The 24,572-nt window shown below is 40.4% G+C and overlaps 1 protein-coding gene across 1 annotated transcript in view; it reads right to left on the bottom strand.

Moving 5' to 3' along the window:
- The window catches only part of LOC140369192 (cadherin-related family member 1a), a 28,684-nt gene extending 4,974 nt beyond the window's left edge, over window positions 1–23,710 (bottom strand). The window contains exons 1-14 of the mRNA XM_072456462.1: window positions 23,594–23,710; window positions 21,221–21,316; window positions 18,952–19,097; window positions 17,557–17,607; window positions 17,370–17,459; window positions 16,014–16,100; window positions 14,821–14,937; window positions 12,652–12,795; window positions 11,824–11,902; window positions 10,979–11,079; window positions 9,457–9,660; window positions 8,671–8,823; window positions 6,789–6,953; window positions 5,109–5,176 (exon numbers count right to left, since the gene is read on the bottom strand). Of these exons, the coding sequence (XP_072312563.1) occupies window positions 5,109–5,176; window positions 6,789–6,953; window positions 8,671–8,823; window positions 9,457–9,660; window positions 10,979–11,079; window positions 11,824–11,902; window positions 12,652–12,795; window positions 14,821–14,937; window positions 16,014–16,100; window positions 17,370–17,459; window positions 17,557–17,607; window positions 18,952–19,097; window positions 21,221–21,316; window positions 23,594–23,654 (1,562 nt within the window). The 5' untranslated portion in view covers window positions 23,655–23,710. The remainder of the gene's footprint in view (window positions 1–5,108; window positions 5,177–6,788; window positions 6,954–8,670; window positions 8,824–9,456; window positions 9,661–10,978; window positions 11,080–11,823; window positions 11,903–12,651; window positions 12,796–14,820; window positions 14,938–16,013; window positions 16,101–17,369; window positions 17,460–17,556; window positions 17,608–18,951; window positions 19,098–21,220; window positions 21,317–23,593) is intronic.
- Window positions 23,711–24,572: the final 862 nt, after the last annotated feature.

Genomic DNA, 24,572 nt, shown 5'->3' with positions numbered 1-24,572 from the left:
GCGTCACTTTAAAATAGTAAACAAGTAAAGTATTTTCTACATCCGGAAAATTGATTAAAAAAAACTAGAACGGAAACAAAAAAACTGATAAATAACACTTTTTCCCACTAGTACAACTAAAAAGTACACACAATAAATAGAAAGGCACCAAAAATACTGTCCCATCAATAATTTTGTTGAACGATAAGTCCATATTTACATTTTTGTTTTCTGCCTTTTCTGCCTTTGTTACACGGTATAAAAAGATAACGCCAAATAACAACACGACATCACACTTCACTAAAACACAACAGACAGTTTGACACATGTTACGTCACATTCTGTTCACTCCTCTTCCTCCTCTCTCCTCTCTCATCCCCCTTTTCTGTTCACGTTTACAATGATCAGACCTTAGTTAGAAACAATCATTTGGCAACATAAAGCGCTAGTTTGAGTAAAGAATTGGTCATATTAGATGATTATTATTATTATCGTTTCACTTTTGTCTTATCCCCTTAAATATCGACCACCCCAAGTCCATAAAAGTCACCTCTGGATTTGACCGTTTGCGGTTCCTTTTACCGCTTTTGTGCGACATTTAATCAACTTCAAACAACAAACCAGTCACTTCATCGCGAACACTATCCGCCGCCGGCACCTTCTTCTTACTTCCGCGCGATCGTTCGTGTATCACAAGCTCCTCCTCTCCACCTCGGCGCCTCTGTTTTTTCTTTATCGTCATCTCTTTCTGGCACTTTCTCCCGTTGGTTCTCATCTGCAGACACTGACGCACTCCAGCTCCACTGAACCATCTGGTGTCAACCCTGGAGCAGCCCGGATCCAAATATACTCCGCCTGCCCCTCCCCCCACTCTCACACCTTAAGAACCGACACCTTCTAATAAACGGAACAATATCCACTACAAGGACATGTTCACATCTCTCAGCCACGTTTTTTTTACACCACGCAAATCATACAACCGTGATTGTCGGTTCTCCCGTTAAAGCGAGGCAACGGTGCGTCTTAAAGTGACGTGCGACGGGTTTTTACGATGTTCTAATTTTGACTTTATTTGGTGTGTTTGTATCTGCTGTACGTATAAATTATAGTTTTACACCGATCGAGCAGGTATTTGTGGAGAATATGTTGAAAAATCTGTGGGAAATGACAGAAAGTGACATCACAGCAGGGACAGTCATACAGGAAGTGACATCACAGCAGGGACACTCATACAGGAAGTGACATCACAGCAGGGACAGTCATACAGGAAGTGACATCACAGCAGGGACAGTCGTTCCAGTCAAAGTTTATGCAGAATTTACACAAAAGAAAGTTAAAAATGAGTGCAACAAAATAAAGTCGCTCTCATATATTTGTATTCGTCAATTTTTTTTAAAAGTGACAAGTTGTTTTAAATAGAGAGAAGTATTTTGTGAAATAACAATGTTGATGTTACTCGTGGAAATTGAAAGTTTGGCATTGGTTTGAAAATGGCCTTTTTTCAGATTGGACCGACTCTGGACTCAATGGGACTCTCTCGACATTGTGTTTACTTTGTTTTTTTGTTGATGTCTATTTCTATTTGATTTATTTTTTGCTCTCTGGTCCTGACAAACAGACAAAGAATAAAATGAAAATATAGATAAAAAAAAATAAAAAATAAATACATAATAATAAAATAAAAAATAATATACAAAATAAAATAAAAAAATGTAATTGTGTTGCTTTGACAGATTTTCCTCTTCTTTTCCCAGAGTCGCTGGTTCAAACCATCCAAAAACAAGCCAGTGTGTGATTGATGCATTTTTATTATTTTTATACATATTGAATTTTTTAATTTCAATTCAATAATAATAATAATCTTATATAAATATTTATTATTATCAATTGTCTTCTTGCCTAGTTTTATTTCTCTTGTTCTTGTCTCTTGTCATTTGTCTGTCTTTTGTTTGTTTGTTGACTTTATCTTATCTGAACGGCGCATACTTGCAAATCACAAATAAAAACAGCTATAAATATACCAAAAAAAAAAAAAAAGTCCATTATTTGGAAGAGGGATTGATCCTTCTTAATCTTTTGGCGGTAGAACGTTCACAAACTGAGCCTAAAATCACGTAAAGGGAATAAAATCCTCACACAAGTAGAAGACAGTAAATGTCCTTCACACCGTTAATTACATTTCCCGCTCCTTCCTGCGCCTCCACAGCCCTGTCTGCCTCTCGCCGCGAAAATTCACAACTTTGCAGCTGAGAACTTTGCCACCGCGAGTTCAGGTTGTCGGCGACGCGTTCAAATTTGCACTTTTTCCTCGCCGCAGAGATGCTAATTGGGCCCCTCCCCCTCGCCGCCGCGGGCACAGGGTTATTTCTGAACGCGCTTCATCCAATTAGGGGATTAGGCAGCGGCGTCTGGGAGCGGCGGCCATTTTGGAGGGCTGTCGTCACGGAAGCCGGCGGGCCAATCGAAAGCGGCGACGGTCACGCCCCCGAGAAAGCGTGAGTCAGAGCGAGATGGTGGAGCGAGCGTGACGAAGATGTGACGGGGTGAAATCTGCCTCGCAACAACTACGAGTGAAGAGGAAGTGACTGCATAATGTTAGCGCTGCACGAGCTAGCATGGAGTCAAGCTAGCATTTACCTCAACCTTCAATCTAAAGGTCCTGTGCTGTGATACAAAGTGTGACACGAGACATCGTCGGCACATTTTAACAAACAGATGAAGTGCCAAAACCAGGACAAGCTCAGCATCCCTGTGGTAATTCCCTCTGCTGCCAGTAGATGGAGCGCTAACACAAATCCTGACTGAGAGAGAGAGTTCAATACATGATTTTAAGTTCTAAAACACGACAAAGCAAAGTTACAAGAGCAGGTTTCAAGGACATTAAAACAAATACCGTATTTTGTGGACTATAAGTAAAATGACATCGTTTTGGCCGTGCGACTTATACTGCAGAGCGGATTATTTGTGATATTACTCGTTATTTTCACACTGACAACCGCCAGAGGGCGCTCTAGGCTCTAAGCGATGCAGAAGAAGAATCTGCAGTTCCTCTACCGCCGGAGTTTGTGAAGTTGTTTAAAAGTGACACAAAGGTTGTGATTAATTGCGCAGGGTAACAAGTGCAGTAATGTATGTACAAGTAATATCGGAACTAGTCAAAACTACTCAAAACATTGTTGAGGCTGCCTTCACACTTACGCAAACACTGCATCAAAAATGGGACTAAACCGAGGCTAATCCAGGAACTAAACCTGGACTGGAGCAGGACCAAACCAGGACAAGAACAGGACCGAACCAATGTCTTCAACGAGGACGACGTATGAGGCATTATCACAGCTTTCTCTTCAGCTGTAAACTGAACTCTGTGTCGATGCATGTGCTTTACTGCTGTTCAGAAGTGACACAGAGGAAGAAGGATTCAATGGATTTAGTGATTTGGGGTAAAACTGATGCTTTGCTAAACTTGTTAGCATGTTCTTTATGCTATAGTTATCTGAAGAACTGTTCATATGTTGCGTTAACATACCAGACACTTACCACAGTTCTGTCTGTGCCTCATGTAGCTGAAGGTGTTAGCGTTAGCATACGTCATGTAGCTGAAGGTGTTAGCGTTAGCATACGTCATGTAGCTGAAGGTGTTAGCGTTAGCATACGTCATGTAGCTGAAGGTGTTAGCGTTAGCATACGTCATGTAGCTGAAGGTGTTAGCGTTAGCATACGTCATGTAGCTGAAGGTGTTAGCGTTAGCATACGTCATGTAGCTGAAGGTATTAGCATTAGCATACGTCATGTAGCTGAAGGTGTTAGCGTTAGCATACGTCATGTAGCTGAAGGTGTTAGCGTTAGCATACGTCATGTAGCTGAAGGTGTTAGCGTTAGCATACGTCATGTAGCTGAAGGTGTTAGCATACGTCATGTAGCTGAAGGTGTTAGCGTTAGCATACGTCATGTAGCTGAAGGTGTTAGCGTTAGCATACGTCATGTAGCTGAAGGTGTTAGCGTTAGCATACGTCATGTAGCTGAAGGTGTTAGCATACGTCATGTAGCTGAAGGTGTTAGCGTTAGCATACGTCATGTAGCTGAAGGTGTTAGCATTAGCATACGTCATGTAGCTGAAGGTGTTAGCGTTAGCATACGTCATGTAGCTGAAGGTGTTAGCGTTAGCATACGTCATGTAGCTGAAGGTGTTAGCGTTAGCATACGTCATGTAGCTGAAGGTGTTAGCGTTAGCATACGTCATGTAGCTGAAGGTGTTAGCGTTAGCATACGTCATGTAGCTGAAGGTGTTAGCGTTAGCATACGTCATGTAGCTGAAGGTATTAGCATTAGCATACGTCATGTAGCTGAAGGTGTTAGCGTTAGCATACGTCATGTAGCTGAAGGTGTTAGCGTTAGCATACGTCATGTAGCTGAAGGTGTTAGCGTTAGCATACGTCATGTAGCTGAAGGTGTTAGCATACGTCATGTAGCTGAAGGTGTTAGCGTTAGCATACGTCATGTAGCTGAAGGTGTTAGCGTTAGCATACGTCATGTAGCTGAAGGTGTTAGCGTTAGCATACGTCATGTAGCTGAAGGTGTTAGCATACGTCATGTAGCTGAAGGTGTTAGCGTTAGCATACGTCATGTAGCTGAAGGTGTTAGCATTAGCATACGTCATGTAGCTGAAGGTGTTAGCGTTAGCATACGTCATGTAGCTGAAGGTGTTAGCGTTAGCATACGTCATGTAGCTGAAGGTGTTAGCGTTAGCATACGTCATGTAGCTGAAGGTGTTAGCGTTAGCATACGTCATGTAGCTGAAGGTGTTAGCGTTAGCATACGTCATGTAGCTGAAGGTGTTAGCGTTAGCATACGTACACCTATTCACCATGTTCTCTCATCTGTTATTATATTAAACTGCATTTACAGATGAAATGTCTGTTCTTGGTCTTGGATTTTAGCAAATACATTTCCCCAAAAAATGCGACTTATACTCCAGTGCGACTTATATATGTTTTTTCTTCTCTATTATGCATTTATTGGCTGGTGCGACTTATACTCCGGAAAATCTGATACTAAATAAATAATGTTTGTAAAAATCCCACCCAGACACAGAGAGAACGTGCAAACTCAGGGAGGATAGTTTGACTCACAGATCTGCTCCTGATCCGTAGATGGTGTAGGTGACGTCCCCCCAGGGCCCCGAGTCCGGATCGTCAGCCTGAACACAAACACAGTGACTGCTCACGCCATCGCCGTGTTCAGTGAGAGTTTACACAGACTCCTCCCATTTTTAATAATCAATGTTTAAAAGGAAATGAAGCAGCACATCATTCACAGTAAAAAGGTCGCATCTCATGACAAAAGACCTTCAGGGACATTATTAAATCAAAATGTCCAAAAAAATAATAAGGGAAAAAAATGGGGGGAAAATGAATAAGTAAATAAATCAAATAAAAAAAAAATAATACAAAAATAAATAAAATAGTCATAAATGAAACAAATAAAACAAAATAAATTAATTAAAAATAATGTAAAAACAAATAACAGAAGAACCCCCACTCAAAAAAAGAAAACTAATTATAAAAAATATAAAAATAAATAAAATAAATAAAATAAATAAAATAAATAAAATAAATAAAATAAATAAAATAAATAAAATAAATAAAATAAATAAAATAAATAAAATAAATAAAATAAATACAAAAAATATAAGTTTATCTGTAAATATTCTCTTTTATGAAACCTTCAGTTATATACGTCAAACTTTATTTGTTTAAAAATGAGTTTAAAAGTCTCAGAGTGCAACAGAAATAATGGTTTGACGATTAAGATCTCTGTGACGGCGGCTCTAGTGCGGCTTTAGTCCGTTCAGATGACTCGGTGTAGAGGGTCTTAAGCCTTCAGAGGGAGTGGGATTACAAAGGCCTTCACTACACAGAGGTCAACAGGATTATCCTTCAGCCAAACAAAGCCTTTTACGGGACAGAGAGCGGGACGGACATGAGGGGACGGGGCCATTCGCAGGTTGAACCGGACACGACAGAGCAGTGTATTTTGGGATGAATGCACAAAACATTTCAAACCAGGGGACAATTCATACTAATTAAAATAAATAAATAAATGAATTTAAAAATAAATAAATTGAAAAAATAATAGAAAATAATAATAAACAAAATAAAATAATAATTCACATTCACTGGTTCTGTAATGAATAATATCTATATCTACACTGTATCTATAGTTATTTACTGCAAGATTTATGGTAAACATAAAGAAAGAATTCCAAGCCTGGTTTATTCAAGTTTTAACTCCAAAAAATGCGGCAAAATTTGAATATTTATGCCCATATTCAAAATCAACTATTGTATCAAATCCGTGTAATAAAGAGAGCAAAGAAGTTTAACCCCGGCTCTAACTATTTTTCAGATTTATATGTCCCAAATATGTGCAATTTTCTGCCATATTTACACATAAAATGACAAATGTTTTTATGTAAATCTGATGAAATACATGTTTTTTCTTACATTTATATGAGTTAAATAAAGTTTAAAATGTTATATACTACTACTACTAATAATAATAATACATTTAATATGTTTCCCTAATCACAGACAGTGTCTCACCTTATAAACTAGTACATAAATTTAATGCCATACTGAGGAATATTTGTTTCAAAGCAATAACGTCAAATTTGTTATATTTGTTAATTTTCGTGTAAATGATTGTGTTTTCAGCCCCTCCTCCTGCATCTGAAATGTCTCAAAACTGAATTCCGCACCATAAACTGGACAAAGACGTATTTTCGTGGTCAGCGTTTGTTTTTGCCCCACCTTGACCGACACCACGGCGGACCCTCCCGCAGAGTTCTCGGGCACTCGGGCCAGGTAATACTCCGAGGTGAACTTGGGCGTGTTGTCGTTGGTGTCCAGGAGGTTTATCACGATGTCCGCCGTGGAGCTGAACCTCTCCGGAGTGTCGATCTCCACCGCCAGCAGCTGAAAAGAACACGGTAAATAAATAAAAGGTAGAGAAACATGCCCCCGGATGTTTTATTTCAGATTATGTTTTGGGGAAATAATATAAGTATCGTTCCCTTTGCCACAAGTGAGTGAATCGATCCACACAGTCGTTTTCTTTTGGAATACAAGCTCATTAAAGGACAAATATTATGCATGAGTTGTACTGTTATCCGACTTTAAACATGCGTTGAGTAACTTTGGCGTCTCATGTTTTAGAACAAAAAACTGAATTAAAACCTGCATCTCTGCTGTTTCCCGAGGCACTAACCGACTTTCGGCGCGATCTACTGGCCGCAGAGGGAATTACGCACTTTAATAATTTTATTTTATTAATTTATAAATAATTGATTGATTGATTGATTTTATTGATTTTATTGATTGTATTGATTTGATTTGATTTATTTTATTTATTTTTCCTGTCTTTGTCCTTTGTCTCTTATGTTGAATGAGGTAAATTTAACTTTGTTTGTCTGCTTTGGTAGGAAAGTGCATGTTTTATGTGTCCTTTAATCCAACCTTTTAGTCGCTTCTTGACAAATAAATGATGTAAATATTTGAGCGGACAATGGGACAATAGTAATAACTATTAACTGAAGCTTGTGATAAATGAACCCGTTTGTAGTTTTACACTTTGTACCAAATCCAACACAATAAACACTAATAAACTAAATGTTACAGGAAGAAATGCATCCAAAACAGGAATCGCTGCAGTGGATTCATTTTACGTTTGCACTATTCTTGATGGTAAAAGTGTGGTGAAAGTGTGGTAAAAGTGTGATATACATGTGGTAAACGTGTGGAAAAAGTGTGCTAAATCTGTGGTAAACGTGTGGTAAAAGTGTTGTGAAAGTGTGGTAAATGTGTAGTAAAGTGTGGTAAATGTGTAGTAAAAGTGTGGTGAAAGTGAGGTAAAAGTGTGGTAAAAGTGTGGTAAATGTGTAGTAAAAGTGTGGTAAAAGTGTGGTGAAAGTGTGTCGTAAAAGTGTGGTGAAAGTGAGGTAAAAGTGTGGTTAAAGTGTGGTAAATGTGTAGTAATAGTGTGGTAAAAGTGTGGTGAAAGTGTGGTAAAAGTGTGATATACATGTGGTAAACGTGTGGAAAAAGTGTGGTAAATCTGTGGTAAACGTGTGGTAAAAGTGTGATAAATGTGTGGTAAAAGTGTTGTGAAAGTGTGGTGAAAGTGTGGTAAATGTGTAGTAAAGTGTGGTAAATGTGTAGTAAAAGTGTGGTGAAAGTGAGGTAAAAGTGTGGTAAAAAGTGTGGTAAATGTGTGGTAAAAGTGTGGTAAATGTGTGGTAAAAGTGTGGTGAAAGTGAGGTAAAAGTGTGGTAAAAGTGTAGTAAATGTGTAGTAATAGTGTGGTAAAAGTGTGGTAAAAGTGTGGTAAATGTGTCGTAAAAGTGTGGTGAAAGTGTGGTAAATGTGTAGCAAAAGTGTGGTAAAAGTGTTGAAACGTGTAGTAAAAGTGTGGTAAAAGTGTGGTGAAAGTGTGGTAAATGTGTCGTAAAAGTGTGGTGAAAGTGTGGTAAATGTGTAGTAAAAGTGTGGTAAAAGTGTTGAAACGTGTAGTAAAAGTGTGGTGAAAGTGTGGTAAATGTGTAGTAAAAGTGTGGTAAAAGTGTGGTAAATGTGTGGTAAAAGTGAGGTAAAAGTGTGGAAAAGTGTAATAAAAGTGTGGTGAAAATGTGGCGACCTTGAAGGAGAGCGTGGGCCCTCGCTCGTAGTCGATGCCCGTGGTGTCCTCCACGATGATGGTGACCTGAGCCTCGTTCAGCACCGTCTGAGGAACCACTCTGAGGATGTGGCTCGGCCCGACCAGACGCAGCTTGAACTTGGCGTTGGCTCCCTGCGGCGAAAACGAGAAACGAGATCGCCCGAAGTTTAATACTGACATCGTAAGGTTAAACTACATATTTGACTAAAACGCAGTGAACACAATTATATTTCAGATTTGACTAAACATTTTGCCAGTTTGACCCGTGTTTGACCATTTTTGTCAAGTTTATAATTGTACTTCCTGGTTGGACGTGAGCACCAATATGACACAGGTAGAGGTCATTCCACAGCTGTTACCATAGCAACCAGACTGTAAACAAGAGTCAAACTCCACATACAACAGTTCTGATCTGACACACAATAATACCATAAAACACCTTTATTTAGTCCAAAAATGGTTTAAACTGTCAGAAAAGTGTGTCGGTGTAAACTGTCTCTGTGTCGCACACTGATGACATCACAGAGGGATTCAGTCTTAGAACTCGGCTCTACTTATTACACTCCATTTGTGTTTTTCTGCTGCAGTTGTGATCTATGACGCCAGTGGAGGATTATTTTATATGTTGGACTTTTTAAATTGCAATATTACTATTTCCTAAAAAGTACCTCTTCTGTTCTTGAGTAATATTTCATTAAAGTAAGTAAAGTAAAGTTGATAATATTGTCCTAAATCCACAGAGTAAAGGGTCAGAATGTGGCTCGCCTGGTCCGAGTCGTTGACGGTGATCTTGAAGCCGCGGAGGATCTCGCCGGCGGGCGGGTGCTCCGTCATGGTGAGCTCGAAGCGGTTCTGCGGCCCGTTCTCGCCGTAGAACGTGGGCGGGTGGTTGTTCAGGTCCACCACTCGCACCGTGACCGTGGTGAGGTCGGAGTCCAGCAGCTCGCCATCCGCGCCCAGCTCCGACGCCTGCGCAGGGAGAAACGGGCCAACATGTGGGCACATACGGGCACAACTATTGTAAGCATATTCACTGTTTTTTAAAAGAAATATCCACAGTTATGATCCACAAATGTTGATTTTTTTTCATTATTTGTTTGCGATTGGCTCCACAAACTCGTCATGTTAATCTCATGGTTTAAAATCCTTTCAACTGACGACGATCACGACTACGGAGTTGAATAATGGTTAGTGCCAGTTTTTGTTTAATGTGAATAGGCCCAGTAAACCTGGTAAAAAAGACCAGATAAACCAGGTAAAAATGCCCAGTAAACCAGGTAAAAAGGCCAGATAAACTAGGTTAAAAGGCCCAGTAAACCAGGTAAAAAGGCCAGATAAACCAGGTAAAACGGACAGATAAACCAGGGTAAAAGGCCCAGTAAACCAGGTAAAAAGGCCGGATAAACCAGGTAAAAAGGCCCGGTAAACCAGGTAAAAAAGCCCAGTAAACCAGGTAAAAAGGCCGGATAAACCAGATGAAAAGGCTCAGTAAACCAGGTAAAAAAGCCCAGTAAACCAGATGAAAAGGCTCAGTAAACCAGGTAAAAAAGCCCAGTAAACCAGGTAAAAAGGCCCAGTAAACCAGGTAAAAAGGCCAGATAAACTAGGTTAAAAGGCCCAGATAAACCAGGTTAAAAGGCCCAGTAAACCAGGTAAAAAGGCCAGATAAACCAGGTAAAAATGCCCAGTAAACCAGGTAAAAAGGCCAGATAAACTAGGTTAAAAGGCCCAGTAAACCAGGTAAAAAGGCCCAGGATACCAAGTAAAAAAGACCCGGTAAACCGGTAAAAAGGCCCAGTAAACCAGGTAAAAAGGCCCAGGATACCAGGTAAAAAAGACCCGGTAAACCAGGTAAAAAAGCCCAGTAAACCAGGTAAAAAGGCCAGATAAACCAGGTAAAAAAGCCCAGTAAACCAGGTAAAACAATCTGACTCCTGTTTCCAGCTCAGAATAGGGTTTATTTTACAGTAGATTTCAGATTTGTTGACCTGGTTTATATCTAATATCTCTGTTCTTATTGGGCCTAATCACATCAAACAAAAACTGGCACAAAGTTCAACATAACATAATCAAACAAACGTGCCATTATTTGTTCACAAAAGCTTCAGAAAGCAATTCGCGTCAAACGCAAACAAACAACGACAAAATTCAACATTTGAGGATTATTTTTCTGGCTCTTTCTTGCAAAAACAGTGAATTCAAAAACACTGATCTGGGCGAAACCTGAAACTGAACCTGAACTAGATCAGGACGAGACTAAATCGTTGTACTAATGTAATAATTGTACCTTGACAACAATCTCGTAGAGCTCGTTGTTCAGACTGGAGGGGAAAGTGTTCAGCGTGATGCATCCGCTGGTGCCGTTTATGTCGAACACGCCGTCGCTGCCTGGAATCAACCCAAACGCGTTCAAAATGTTTAACACGGCAGGCAATACTCATAGTGTTTGTTTGTTTGTTTGTTTTTTGGTCAGTTTGCACTCTCGAAGTATAGGCCGCAACAAAATTGTGAAATATGATCCAAAAAACGTTGTGTTGTTTCATTAAATCCGCTTCATTTGTAGATTTCTCATTGACATTGTGACTTCAAAGGCCGTTTTCTCCCTCAAAGATGTAAATATTGGCCCTTAAAGTAGCTCCGATGCACACCAAACTGTACAAACTTGGACTAAACAACATTTTGACGGCTTTGTTCATATCTAATTCCAAGCCCGATTTAATCAAGTTTTACTAAAAATAAAAAAAAGAATGAGGTGAAATTTGAATTTTTACACAAATTTTCAGTAAGATTGAGTTTACACAAAACTAAACAAGTCCAAAATCCCCTCTGGTTATTTTATTTAATATCTAATATGTCAACAAAAAGAACCAAGTAATTGAAACTTGGCTCTGTCTATTTTTCAGATTTATATGTCCCAAACACGTGCAATTTTGGCCATTTTTACACATAAAATGTCTTATTTAAAGATGAAAACATGACATGATGAAAAACTTGTAATACATTTTTGTCTTTCATTTATGTGAGAAAACTACAAGAGAAGTTTCAAATTGATATCTTTAAGTTGAAGTTTTTTTCCCATTCATCTGCAGCGTCTGGCCTTAAGCTAATGTTATGTGAATGATTCGAACTGACCGTTGATGATCTGGTAGCTCATGATGTTGGGGTTTCCTTGGTCTCCATCTCGGGCCGAGACGGTGAAAACTTCTGAGCCCTGTAAAGTCACGGAAATATAAAATGAAGGTTTAATTTACCAGATCTGTTCATGAGGACATTTTCTTAATCAATAGAATTAATATGTAATTTAAAGTCCATTTGTCAGTTTAAACGACACATTTCACTAAAACGCAATGAACACAATTATATTTCAGATTTTATCAGATTTTGCCTATTTGTCCCAAGTTTGACTATTTTTATAAAGTTTATGATTGTATTTCCTGTTTGGACGTGAACACAAATATGACACAGGTAGAGGTGCGTAAAAAAATTACTTCATATTAACTAAACAAAGTCCAAAATAAGGAATAATAAGTAAAATCATGACTGAAATGAGCCTGTTTTAGATTTTACATTTACAAGTCATAAAAAAACAGACAATTTTCACAATAAATCGATACATTTGAAGCACACAAATCAAACAGCACCAACAATCAGGGACTGAACCCAAATTATAATAATTCAAAAAAATGTTAAAAAAATTGTTTTTTTTAAAGACAGACAAGATGGGACTTATTTGCTGTGATACAGGTGATATACTTTTTTGTTTGTCTTGTTGTCTTGTTCTTTGTTTTGTGTTTTGTGTGTTTAAATTTGAAATAAATAAATAAAAAACAGCACATTTTTGACAGATTGAAAGCCACTTGGATCTTTGCGTTAGCCAATTTCACGACATCAACGCTTGTGTGACGCGTTGTGTAGTTCCAGGATACACACACACACACACACACATAAAGAAGGCCTCACCGGGACAGAGACTTCGTACACGTATCCAAAGTAAGGCGTCCCGACGAACACCGGAGGCATGTCCTGAGAGTCCTGGACGTTCACGGTGACGGTGGCGCTGGACGACAGGACCTGGTGTCGGCCCTTGTACTTCCCTCCTCCGTCCTCCAGGGGGACAACACAAAAAAAGCTCTTCTGATTGACACTTTAAGGACAAAATATCGACTCAAAGCCTGTTCTTTCCCACTTGAATCTTCTTGACGTTCTTTTATCCCACTGTAAAAACTCTCACGTCTGTCTTTGTGCTGTGAACGCGTCTCGACTTTACACCTCTGTGAAATTAACACACTGTTGCCATGGAAACGGGGCTCAAAATGGCCGCCGGCTGAACAGCTGAGAAGCGTTCGGAGAGACTGCTGTGGCGAGGCAGACGAATAACAAGGACCTCCGAAACTACAGCGACAATACGTGTAGTTCACGCGCGATTGCATCACGTTAGCATCACGTCTATGTCACGTTAGCGCCACGTCTGCGCCATGTTTCTGTCACGTTCCGTCATGTTAGCGTCACGTTCCCGTCACATTTGCGGCATGTTAGCGTCACATTCCGTCACGTTTCCGTCATATTTGTGTCATGTTAGCGTCACGTTACCGTCACATTTGCGGCATGTTAGCGTCACATCCTGTCACGTTTCCGTCATGTTTGTGTCATGTTAGCGTCACGTTAGCATCACATTTGCGGCATGCTAGCGTCACATCCCGTCACGTTTCCGTCATGTTTGTGTCATGTTAGCGTCACGTTACCGTCACATTTGCGGCATGTTAGCGTCACATCCCGTCACGTTTCCGTCATGTTTGTGTCATGTTAGCGTCACATTTGCGGCATGTTAGCGTCACATCCCGTCACGTTCCGTCATGTTTGTGTCATGTTAGCGTCACGTTAGCGTCACATTTGCGGCATGTTAGCGTCACATCCTGTCACGTTTCCGTCATGTTTGTGTCATGTTAGCGTCACGTTAGCATCACATTTGCGGCATGTTAGCGTCACATCCCGTCACGTTTCCGTCATGTTTGTGTCATGTTAGCGTCACGTTAGCATCACATTTGCGGCATGTTAGCGTCACATCCCGTCACGTTTCCGTCATGTTTGTGTCATGTTAGCGTCACGTTACCGTCACATTTGCGGCATGTTAGCGTCACATCTCGTCACGTTTCCGTCATGTTTGTGTCATGTTAGCATCACGTTAGCGTCACATTTGCGGCATGTTAGCGTCACATCCCGTCACGTTCCGTCATGTTTGTGTCATGTTAGCGTCACGTTAGCGTCACATTTGCGGCATGTTAGCGTCACATCCCGTCACGTTTCCGTCATGTTTGTGTCATGTTAGCGTCACGTTACCGTCACATTTGCGGCATGTTAGCGTCACATCCCGTCACGTTTCCGTCATGTTTGTGTCATGTTAGCGTCACGTTACCGTCACATTTGCGGCATGTTAGCGTCACATCCCGTCACGTTTCCGTCATGTTTGTGTCATGTTAGCGTCACGTTAGCGTCACATTTGCGGCATGTTAGCGTCACATCCCGTCACGTTCCGTCATGTTTGTGTCATGTTAGCGTCACGTTAGCGTCACATTTGCGGCATGTTAGCGTCACATCCCGTCACGTTTCCGTCATGTTTGTGTCATGTTAGCGTCACGTTACCGTCACATTTGCGGCATGTTAGCGTCACATCCCGTCACGTTTCCGTCATATTTATGTCATGTTAGCGTCACGTTATTGTCACATTTGCGGCATGTTAGCGTCACATCCCGTCACGTTTCCGTCATGTTTGTGTCATGTTAGCGTCACGTTACCGTCACATTTGCGGCATGTTAGCGTCACGTCACGTTTCCGTCATGTTTGTGTCATGTTAGCGTCACGTTACCGTCACATTTGCGGCATGTTAGCGTCAAATTCCATCACGTTTCCGTCATGTTTGTGTCATGTTAGCGTCACGTTAGCATCACGGTCCCGTCACATTTGCGGCATGTTAGCGTCACGTTCCTGTCACGTTAGCGTCATGTTAGCGTCATATTTGCATCACGTTTCTGTCACGTTACCGCCACCTTCCCATCATGCTCTTGTCACGTTCCCGTCACATTTTTGTCACGTTACAGTCATGTTACAGTCACGTTAGCGTTAGGCTCGTACCTTGGCGACGACGGTGACGAAGTGAGTGGGCGTGGTCTCGTAGTCCAGGGTCTCGCCGGGTCGGACTCGGAGGATCCCACTGTGAGCGTCGATGGTGAACGGGACGGAGGACGAGGCCTGGCAAAAGACACAAAGGACTTTTAACAAACACGCAACAACAAACTGTTATTGTTGTTCGCTATAATCGAAAACTACACTTTGCTCCAATATCTACAACATTTTTACTGCGTATGAACTTTTATAGTGGTTCAAATTATATTGTATTCAGAGTAACTTTTTAATCACATCGAGTAAATGTTTAGGTTCTTCTTTCAACTGTGATTAAATCAACAATATTACATTATTTGTGTTTCTTGCGCCGGTTTTTCAGATTTAGTTGATTTTTTGTCACTTGAAAAAACTAATTCCGTTTATAGCATTGGTTTTGTCAAATGCACTACGTCAACACATGAGGATTACGTTTAAATGTACTTTTTTTTAATTGAAGAAAAACACAAAACTTATGTATGAATATAGATAAAAAATACTATAACAATAACAGCAAAGAGAGAAAAAAAAGTTGGAAAAAAAGAAGAAAAAGGGGAAAAAAGACACAAAAAAAAGACTAAAAGAATGATTATATGAGGCATTTCCATCGGGTCAAACAAGTCAAATAATTTACTTTCATGATAATAAGTCAAAACGACAATTTTTCGTGTCTCTAAGAAGAAACTCTGTAAAATTGTCCAAGGTTTGATTTAAACGCAGCGCTAACACTTAATAACGTAATAAACAACAGTTAAACCCTCGAAACACCAATGACTTTCAACATTTTCATCAAACTCAGAGTGTTTTCGTAGGATCAGCTTTGGCACATGTTTGTCTGTCGAGGCTAATCCGCTAACGGCTAACGCAGAGGTCGGACTGAGCACGTGCAGAAGCAAATATTAATCCTCCAGCGTTAGAAATCATAAAATAAAGCTGGAAGTGGCGGCAGTTATTGGGGGGATCAGCCAAAGGGCAGACGCAGATTTGTGTGTTTAGTGACATTAAAATCATCATAAATAATCAGATTAATTTGAGATTTTTTAATTAAGACAGAAAAATGGAATGAAAAGACCAAAAGAGCTGAAATGTTGTCTTTTGGTTTATACTTTTCTGTTTTCCTCTGTCACGAGCGATGGATAAATAAATAAATAAAGTTAATATATCACCTGCAGAGAATAAGAGACACTTCCTCCTGAGCCCAGGTCTTTGTCTGTGGCCTCCACTTTGTACACGCTGGAGCCTGGAACTGTGTCCTGAAAGAAGAACTGTAATGAAGCCACAGAACCAGGACTAAACCAGGACTAAACCATAAACCAGGACTAAACCAGGACTAAACCAGGACTAAACCAGGACTAAACCATAAACCAGGACTAAACCAGGACTAAACCAGGACTAAACCAGGACTAAACCATAAACCAGGACTAAACCAGGACTAAACCATAAACCAGGACTAAACCAGGACTAAACCAGGACTAAACCAGGACTAAACCATAAACCAGGACTAAACCAGGACTAAACCATAAACCAGGACTAAACCAGGACTAAACCAGGACTAAACCAGGACTAAACCATAAACCAGGACTAAACCAGGACTAAACCATAAACCAGGACTAAACCAGGACTAAACCAGGACTAAACCATAAACCAGGACTAAACCAGGACTAAACCATAAACCAGGACTAAACCAGGACTAAACCAGGACTAAACCATAAACCAGGACTAAACCAGGACTAAACCATAAACCAGGACTAAACCAGGACTAAACCATAAACCAGGACTAAACCAGGACTAAACCAGGACTAAACCAGGACTAAACCATAAACCAGGACTAAACCAGGACTAAACCATAAACCAGGACTAAACCAGGACTAAACCAGGACTAAACCATAAACCAGGACTAAACCAGGACTAAACCAGAGACTAAACCATAAACCAGGACTAAACCAGGACTAAACCATAAACCAGGACTAAACCAGGACTAAACCAGAGACTAAACCATAAACCAGGACTAAACCAGGACTAAACCATAAACCAGGACTAAACCAGGACAAAACCAGAGACTAAACCATGTCTAAACCAGGACAAAACCAGGAACAAACGGGGAATAAACCAGGACTAAACCAGGACTGAACCAGGACTAAACCAGGTCTAAACCAGGACTAAACCAGGACTAAACCAGGACTGAACCAGGACTAAACCAGGTCTAAACCAGGACTAAACCAGGACGAAACCAGGACTGAACCAGGACTAAACCAGGACTAAACCAGGACTAAACCAGGACTAAACCAGGACTAAACCAGGACTGAACCGGGACTAAGTAAGTAAGTAAGTAAATTTTATTTATATAGCACCTTTCACAGACAGAGGTCACAAAGTGCTTCACAAAACACAGAATAACAGAATAAAACCAGGACTAAACCAGGACTAAACCAGGTCTAAACCAGGACTAAACCAGGACTAAACCAGGTCGAAACCAGGTCTAAACCAGGACTAAACCAGGACTAAACCAGGTCTAGTTTTACCTCTGGGATGCTGATTATAAACGGCAGGTTTTGAAACTCGGGCGCTCCGTCGTTGGCGTCGGTGACAAAGATTCTTGCCGTTTCCACAACCTAAAAGTAAAACCATCAACAAGAACTCATGAGACCAGAGATAAAAGCATAAATACTAGCTTCAGTTATGAAGAGTATTTCTGTTTGTAGGACTCGCCTTGTTGCGTCCGTCTGTGATGCTCACAGACACAGAGATCTCATCCAGCTTCTGAAACACAAACATCCACGAGCTTCAATCACCAGAACTATCAGGAGTTTTCAAAAAAGACCAGTTTAGATTTGTATCTTTCTTAATAAACGTTCTTGCCTTTTGTTGGCTTCACAGTGAATATTTGGCTTGACACAATTGTACAATACTTATTGGCCTTTCTACGTTTTAAAAAGTGTATTTTGATTGATTCGCGCGTGTTTAGGTAACTCCGCCCACAGACCTAACCCTGAGCAGTGTCACTTCAAAATAATATCAAATACCGTATTTTCCAGACTATAAATCGCACTGGAGTATAAGTCGCACCAGCCAAAAAATGCATAACAGAGAAGAAAAAAAACATATATAAGTCACACTGGAGTATAAGTCACATTTTTGGGGGAAATTTATTTGATAAAATCCAAGACCAAGAACAGACATTTCATCTGTAAATGCAGTTTAAATAATAACAGATGAGAGAACATGGTGAATAGGTGTATGTATGCTAACGCTAACACCTTCAGCTACATGACGTATGCTAACGCTAACACCTTCAGCTACATGACATATGCTAACGCTAACACCTTCAGCTACATGACGTATGCTAACGCTAACACCTTCAGCTACGTGACGTATGCTAACGCTAACACCTTCAGCTACATGACGTATGCTAACGCTAACACCATCAGCTACATGACGTATGCTAACGCTAACACCTTCAGCTACATGATGTATGCTAATGCTAACACCTTCAGCTACATGACGTATGCTAACGCTAACACCTTCAGCTACATGAGGCACAGACAGAACTGTGGTAAGTGTCTGGTATGTTAACGTAACATATGAACAGTTATTCAGATAACTATAGCATAAAGAACATGCTAACAAGTTTAGCAAAGCATCAGTTTTACCCCAAATCACTAAATCCACTGAATTCTTCTTCCTCTGTGTCACTTCTAAACAACTCCACAAACTCCAGAGGAAGAGGAAGTTCAGATTCTTCTTCTGCGTCGCTTAGAGCCTAGAGCGCCCTCTTGTGGTTGCCAGTGTGAAAATAACAAATAATATCACATATAAGTCGCTCTGGAGTATAAGTCGCACCCCGGCCAGAACTATGAAAAAAGGTGCGATGTATAGTTCTGAAAATACGGTACATTCTGAGAAACAACACAATAAGAGCAATAAACTGTTACAGCGTAACACCTTTGCCCAAAAACGGGACCTGCCCAACACTACGCAGCTCTAATTCAGATAAAGTAAAGTTCAATTTTGACTCCAGGCGCAAAAGTAACTCGCCGCCGCCCACTCGTCGCCGCCCACTCTCCGACCGTTCCAAACGTCGTACATTCCGCCCGAAACACGAACCTCTCTGTCCAGCTCCTCGATCAGCGTCACGTTCCCCGACTTGGGCTCAACCCTGAAGAACTCGACGGCGCCTTTGTCGAACCAGAGTCCGTATCTGACCGGGTCGTCCTCCGGGTCCGTGCCGTTCAACACGTAGACCAGGGCGCCTAGCAACACACGCCGATCGCACAAGGTCAATAATCCCGTCACCATGATCGCGATATCGATATTTTTTATGATAATGTGCTGGGAGTAAAAGATCACGCTTCAAAATGTGTTTAAAGTGACCGATGAAGGGTTTTTATGATGTTCTAATGATCTAAATGATAGTTTTACATCAATCGAGCAGTATTTGTGTTGAAAACGTTGAAACATTTGTGGAAAATGACAGGAAGTGACATCACACCAGGGACACTCATTCCAGTCAAAGTTTATGCAGATTTTACACAAAAGAAACAACTATTTTGACTCTAAATGTGAATTCAACCAAAAAAACAACAACGTGCTTTTTGTCAAATTTGTCAAATAAAATAAATAGTGACATTAGATGAGTTTTGGCCCAGTGTTTGCTGGGTAATTAGTAAGTGTGATGTCATCAATTACAAACGGGAAGTAAAATTATAAACCTTAAAAATGTACTACTCTGGGATAACATATTTAAAAAAAAATTGAAAAATTCTAAATATATTTATCTGAACTGCATTTTAGTTGACTGAGTCGTCCGACCTGTAGGTGGCGCTTTAAGTATCATGTTTACTTTTCATATATTAGGCTTTCAAATGTCGTTGCCGATGGATGTGGCGGGAAAATGTTGATTGTTTGGACAAATATGGGAACAAAAAATATCATCACTGAGTTCATGAGACTGAAACGTGTTTATTTATTTTTGATTTATTTATTTGGATGTATTTATTTTGATTTATTTATTTATTTGGATGTATTTATTTGGATTTATTTATTTAGATTTATTTATTTAAATGTATTTATTTGGATCTATTTATTTCAATTCATTTATTCTTATTCATTTATTTTTATTTATTTATTTTTATTTATTTGGATCTCCTTTAGTCCATAAAAAGCAATTATGATGTTTGTCAAATAAAACCTTTTTTTCAATATAAAAATAGAAACATACATTAAAATGGTGGTTTTATGAAGTACTACAGTAACATTTTGAAGTATTTTAAAGTATTGTCAGATGCTTCGGCCGTCGGTTCCATTCACACATCAAGACAGAAAGTGCAAAAACTGCTATTTTAGGAAACTGTGATATTTTTGAAAATGTGACATTTTATCGTGTATTTTGCTGAAATTTGCTGAAATCGCGCTGTAATTGTAAGAACGAGTATTTTTTTATAAATGTTGTGAGTTAGGGCTAGTATCAGATCATTTTTGTACACGGGGCCTGGCAAAGCACTGAAACGGAGCAAAGCATCATGGTCTATGTAGTTCTTTCTGTCTGCAATAAAACAATAAATCACTCATAATTCAACATATTGTGACTTTAATATCTTATACGTGTTATCGTTCCTTCATAATGTTGTTCACGTGCAGATTAAAAGCAAAATAAAGTGAAATAAATACAAAGACAAAAACATCACGACAGGCGCAAGTAAACGCCGCCGCCCGCTCGTCACCATGGAGACGTGAATGCTCCTGGAACGTTCCACAGCATGACATTAAACCAAACGCACCTTTCACCAGAACGTTACGTCGGCACAATATGATTTGTTTTTTTACTCGAATTGATCCATTTTTATTTATTTTATGCTATTACACTGTAAAAAATAAATACAAATAAAATAATAATAACAATAGGGGCGTTTATGCAGTAAAAAGTTCAAAATAACTAATAATTGTGAGTTTTTTGTGTAAAATCAAGTAAAATCTAAAAAATTCTGTGATAATTTCTTGAAAAAATCGAGACAGAATTTTGCAATTTCACACAAAAAAGTCAAATTTCTTCTTTTAAAGTCTGAAATTTTCTTTTTACGGTCAGAAAACTGATCGTGGACTTCTGCTTTAAACGTGCCAGAACTGATCATCGAGGATAAGAAAGGACCAAATCTCTTTCTCCAGACTTTAAATGTGAAGCCATTAGCCATTGTTCAATCAAGCTCATCAATTAAGTCCAATTTACTTCCATTATCTTTCCCGTAAAGTTAAAAATAACATCAAATTTGCTTCTGAACACAGTCACGAGCGGCATTTTCTCTTCGTGACCACAGACACATAAACATGACGAACAAACACTTTAAATGTAATGAAATACGCAGGATGTTGTGCTCACCGACGGGCGTGTCCTCGGAGATACTGAACCAGGCCATGTTTCCGTTGTTGCTGCTTCGCCCGTTGTCGTAAAAATACGGAGCGTAATCGGTTTGTCCTTCGGGGAAAAACAGAACGGTTTGACTTACAATCGAAAAACGTGACACAGTTCAAATCAAGGTGCACCGCGTAACCTTTCTGCCACCGCCCGCTCGTCTCCACGGAGATGACTTTGTTTACCTGGACTCGCACGTCTGTCAGGGTGTGTTTTCAGCAGTGGCGACGGAATACATGCCACACTGCGGAACATTCCAGGCGAGGCAGTGACATCTCCATGGAGACGAGCAGGAAAGCTATGATGAGCGGAACGATTTGATACCAAACATGTATTAACGCCAACAGAGGTGGGGGGGAAATGCTTTTTAAACATATTTATTTTATTGTATTTATTGTATTTATTGTATTCATGTATTCATTCAATTAATTCATTTAATTCATTCTATTTTATTTATTTTATTTATTTTATTTATTTTATTTATTTTATTTATTTTATTTATTTTATTTATTTTATTTATTTTATTTATTTTGTTTTATTCATCATATCTATTTCATTATTTACATTTTGGTTTATTTGGATATATATTACGCTGAAGCGGAGCAAAGATTATGATCACGCTCACGGTCAAACTGGTATCGAATTGATATCGATACTCGCCGTGAGCTGTGCCACCGGCGGCCATCTTTGATTCCGGTCGCTAATGTCAACAACAGAAACTGCTCAAATGTCAATCATCTTTGCCCAGTCGGCTTTGATGTTGTAGCAAGTTATGTAGAGAATGTTAGCACGCGATTAGCATTGGCGATTAGCATTGGCGATTATCACACAGGTCAAACGTGCAGTAACGGACTCTTTCTCATTTACAGCATCTGAATATTAATGACGTTTTTGTGTGATTTTGAGCTTTTAGTGCCGACGTTGATGAAGGTCTTTGCCAGTTAAACGTCGGCGTAAAGTCGCTCCAAAGCCCCGATATCTGCGCTAACCGTGAGATGTTAGCTAGCAAGAACGGACAGCTCTCAGGCGACGTTTGTGAACCACTTTTGAGTTTAAATTAAGACTGTTGCTTTGATTGTGGTTTATTGAGCCGTTAAAATGTCCGAACGTAACACGCGTTTTCAAAGATTAATCGACATCTGATCTCAAAGCTAATATAACGACTTTATCCATAAAAAGAGACTGTTATGAGTTTGAAGAATGGTACAGTTTGCGTCTCTATGACAAAGAATTACTTTTTCCAGCTTGGCAAAATATGTGATGCATCTGTTAAAGCTGCAACTAACGATTATTCAAGTTATCGACTTGTCAGCGATAAAATTTTTTCGATCATTTGACGATTATGTCCATTGTTTGGCCTTTAAAAACACATAATTAACCAAATAATGATTGAAACGTGGCGAAAGACGGCTTCTGGATGGAGAGTATTTTCGATTAGTGTTTTATCCATGAAAATCTGAAATGGTTTATACAAAAAAGAAAAAAAGAATAATCTGAAATTGTATATATAAAAAGGAAAAAGAGAAAAAAATTAAAAAGAAGAGAAAAAAAAGAGAAAATCTGAAATCGTTAGGTCTTTTAACATTTTTATTTCATTATGTCTCTGTCTTTGTTATAAAACGGTCTTTTCGTGTGTGTTTTGGAGTCTGACAATTACGATCATCAACATGTGACGACCACGATTTTTTTCTCATCGATTAATCGGCGATTCTCAACCTTTTTCAGAAATAAACAACCCTTGGCGTTCGTGGAGTGATAATGGAGCCTCGTGTTTATGTAAGATTTAGACCGAGATAAATGACTTCGATTGGCTAAACAAACAAACAAACAAACAATAATCTGCATTTACCACTGTGTTTGAAGTGTCTATTGTCAATATCCAGTTTTTCCCTTTGAATCATCTGTCGAGCGCCTGAAATCGTTCCGAGATACATCGAAAAACTACAAGTATTTGCCCAGTCAAATCGAAAAATCGCACAGTGTCAATCGCAATCTCGTTTTGAATAAACAAACACAAAAGACGGTCGTAAATATGCTAAATATGGTGTGTTTTAGAGGTTTTCCAACTTTATTTTCTCATATTCTGATCTTAATCCCGGTTCGTCCAGTGAAATCACATCACGTTCCGCTTGAGTCTGTAACTTAGAAGGTGTTTTCTGCGTGAACCGGGGACAGAAGTGACCGGGAAAACTTACGTGCTATCGTACAAAACATCACGAGCGGCATGAACGAGGGAGAAAAAACGGTTTAAGAGACACGTCGTAGGAGCTGGACGCCCTCGGGCACGCCGGGGATTAGCTCGTTAAATCCCGCACGACAATAAACCCGGAGCCGTCTCACCTGAAGCCAAGTGCAGCAGCAAAATGAGGAGGAGAGCTCGCGTTTTCCTCTCTTTCTTCATCCTGGCGGGAGGGCGAGGAGGACCATCGAGAAAGTTGTGGAAAACTGCGAGGAGGGAGAAAAAAAACGGGGGGAATAACGACGTGGACGAAGGTCGAGATCCTCGGGGCTAATCCCGTGACGCAGGCGCCGAGGAGAGAGCGACGGGTGTGGCGTGTTCAAGGAGCGGAGGAGATGTGAGGAAGAGTGCGAGGGGGAGGAGGAAGAGGAGGAGGAGATGTGAGGAAGAGTGTGAGGGGGAGGAGGAAAAGGAGGAGCAGGAGGAGATGTGAGGAAGAGTGCGAGGGGGAGGAGGAGGAGGAGATGTGAGGAAGAGTGCGAGGGGGAGGAGGAGGAGGAGATGTGAGGAAGAGTGCGAGGGGGAGGAGGAAGAGGAGGAGGAGGAGGAGGAGGAGGAGCAGGAGGAGATGTGAGGAAGAGTGTGAGGGGGAGGAGGAAGAGGAGGAGGAGATGTGAGGAAGAGTGTGAGGGGGAGGAGGAAGAGGAGGAGGAGATGTGAGGAAGAGTGTGAGGGGGAGGAGGAAGAGGAGGAGGAGATGTGAGGAAGAGTGCGAGGGGGAGGAGGAAGAGGAGGAGGAGGAGGAGGAGGAGCAGGAGGAGATGTGAGGAAGAGTGTGAGGGGGAGGAGGAGGAAGAGGAGGAGGAGATGTGAGGAAGAGTGTGAGGGGGAGGAGGAAGAGGAGGAGCAGGAGGAGATGTGGAGAAGAGTGCGAGGGGGAGGAGGAAGAGGAGGAGGAGATGTGAGGAAGAGTGTAAGGGGGAGGAGGAAGAGGAGGAGGAGATGTGAGGAAGAGTGTGAGGGGGAGGAGGAGGAAGAGGAGGAGGAGATGTGAGGAAGAGTGTGAGGGGGAGGAGGAAGAGGAGGAGCAGGAGGAGATGTGGAGAAGAGTGCGAGGGGGAGGAGGAAGAGGAGGAGGAG

The sequence above is a fragment of the Eucyclogobius newberryi genome, unplaced genomic scaffold (genome assembly GCF_026437365.1).
Source record: "Eucyclogobius newberryi isolate DKJ021-1_F unplaced genomic scaffold, fEucNew1.0.hap1 SCAF_20, whole genome shotgun sequence".
NCBI classification, from domain to species: domain Eukaryota; kingdom Metazoa; phylum Chordata; class Actinopteri; order Gobiiformes; family Gobiidae; genus Eucyclogobius; species Eucyclogobius newberryi.
The sequence above is the reverse complement of the archived record's forward strand: the minus strand, read 5'-3'. Positions and strand labels throughout refer to the sequence as shown.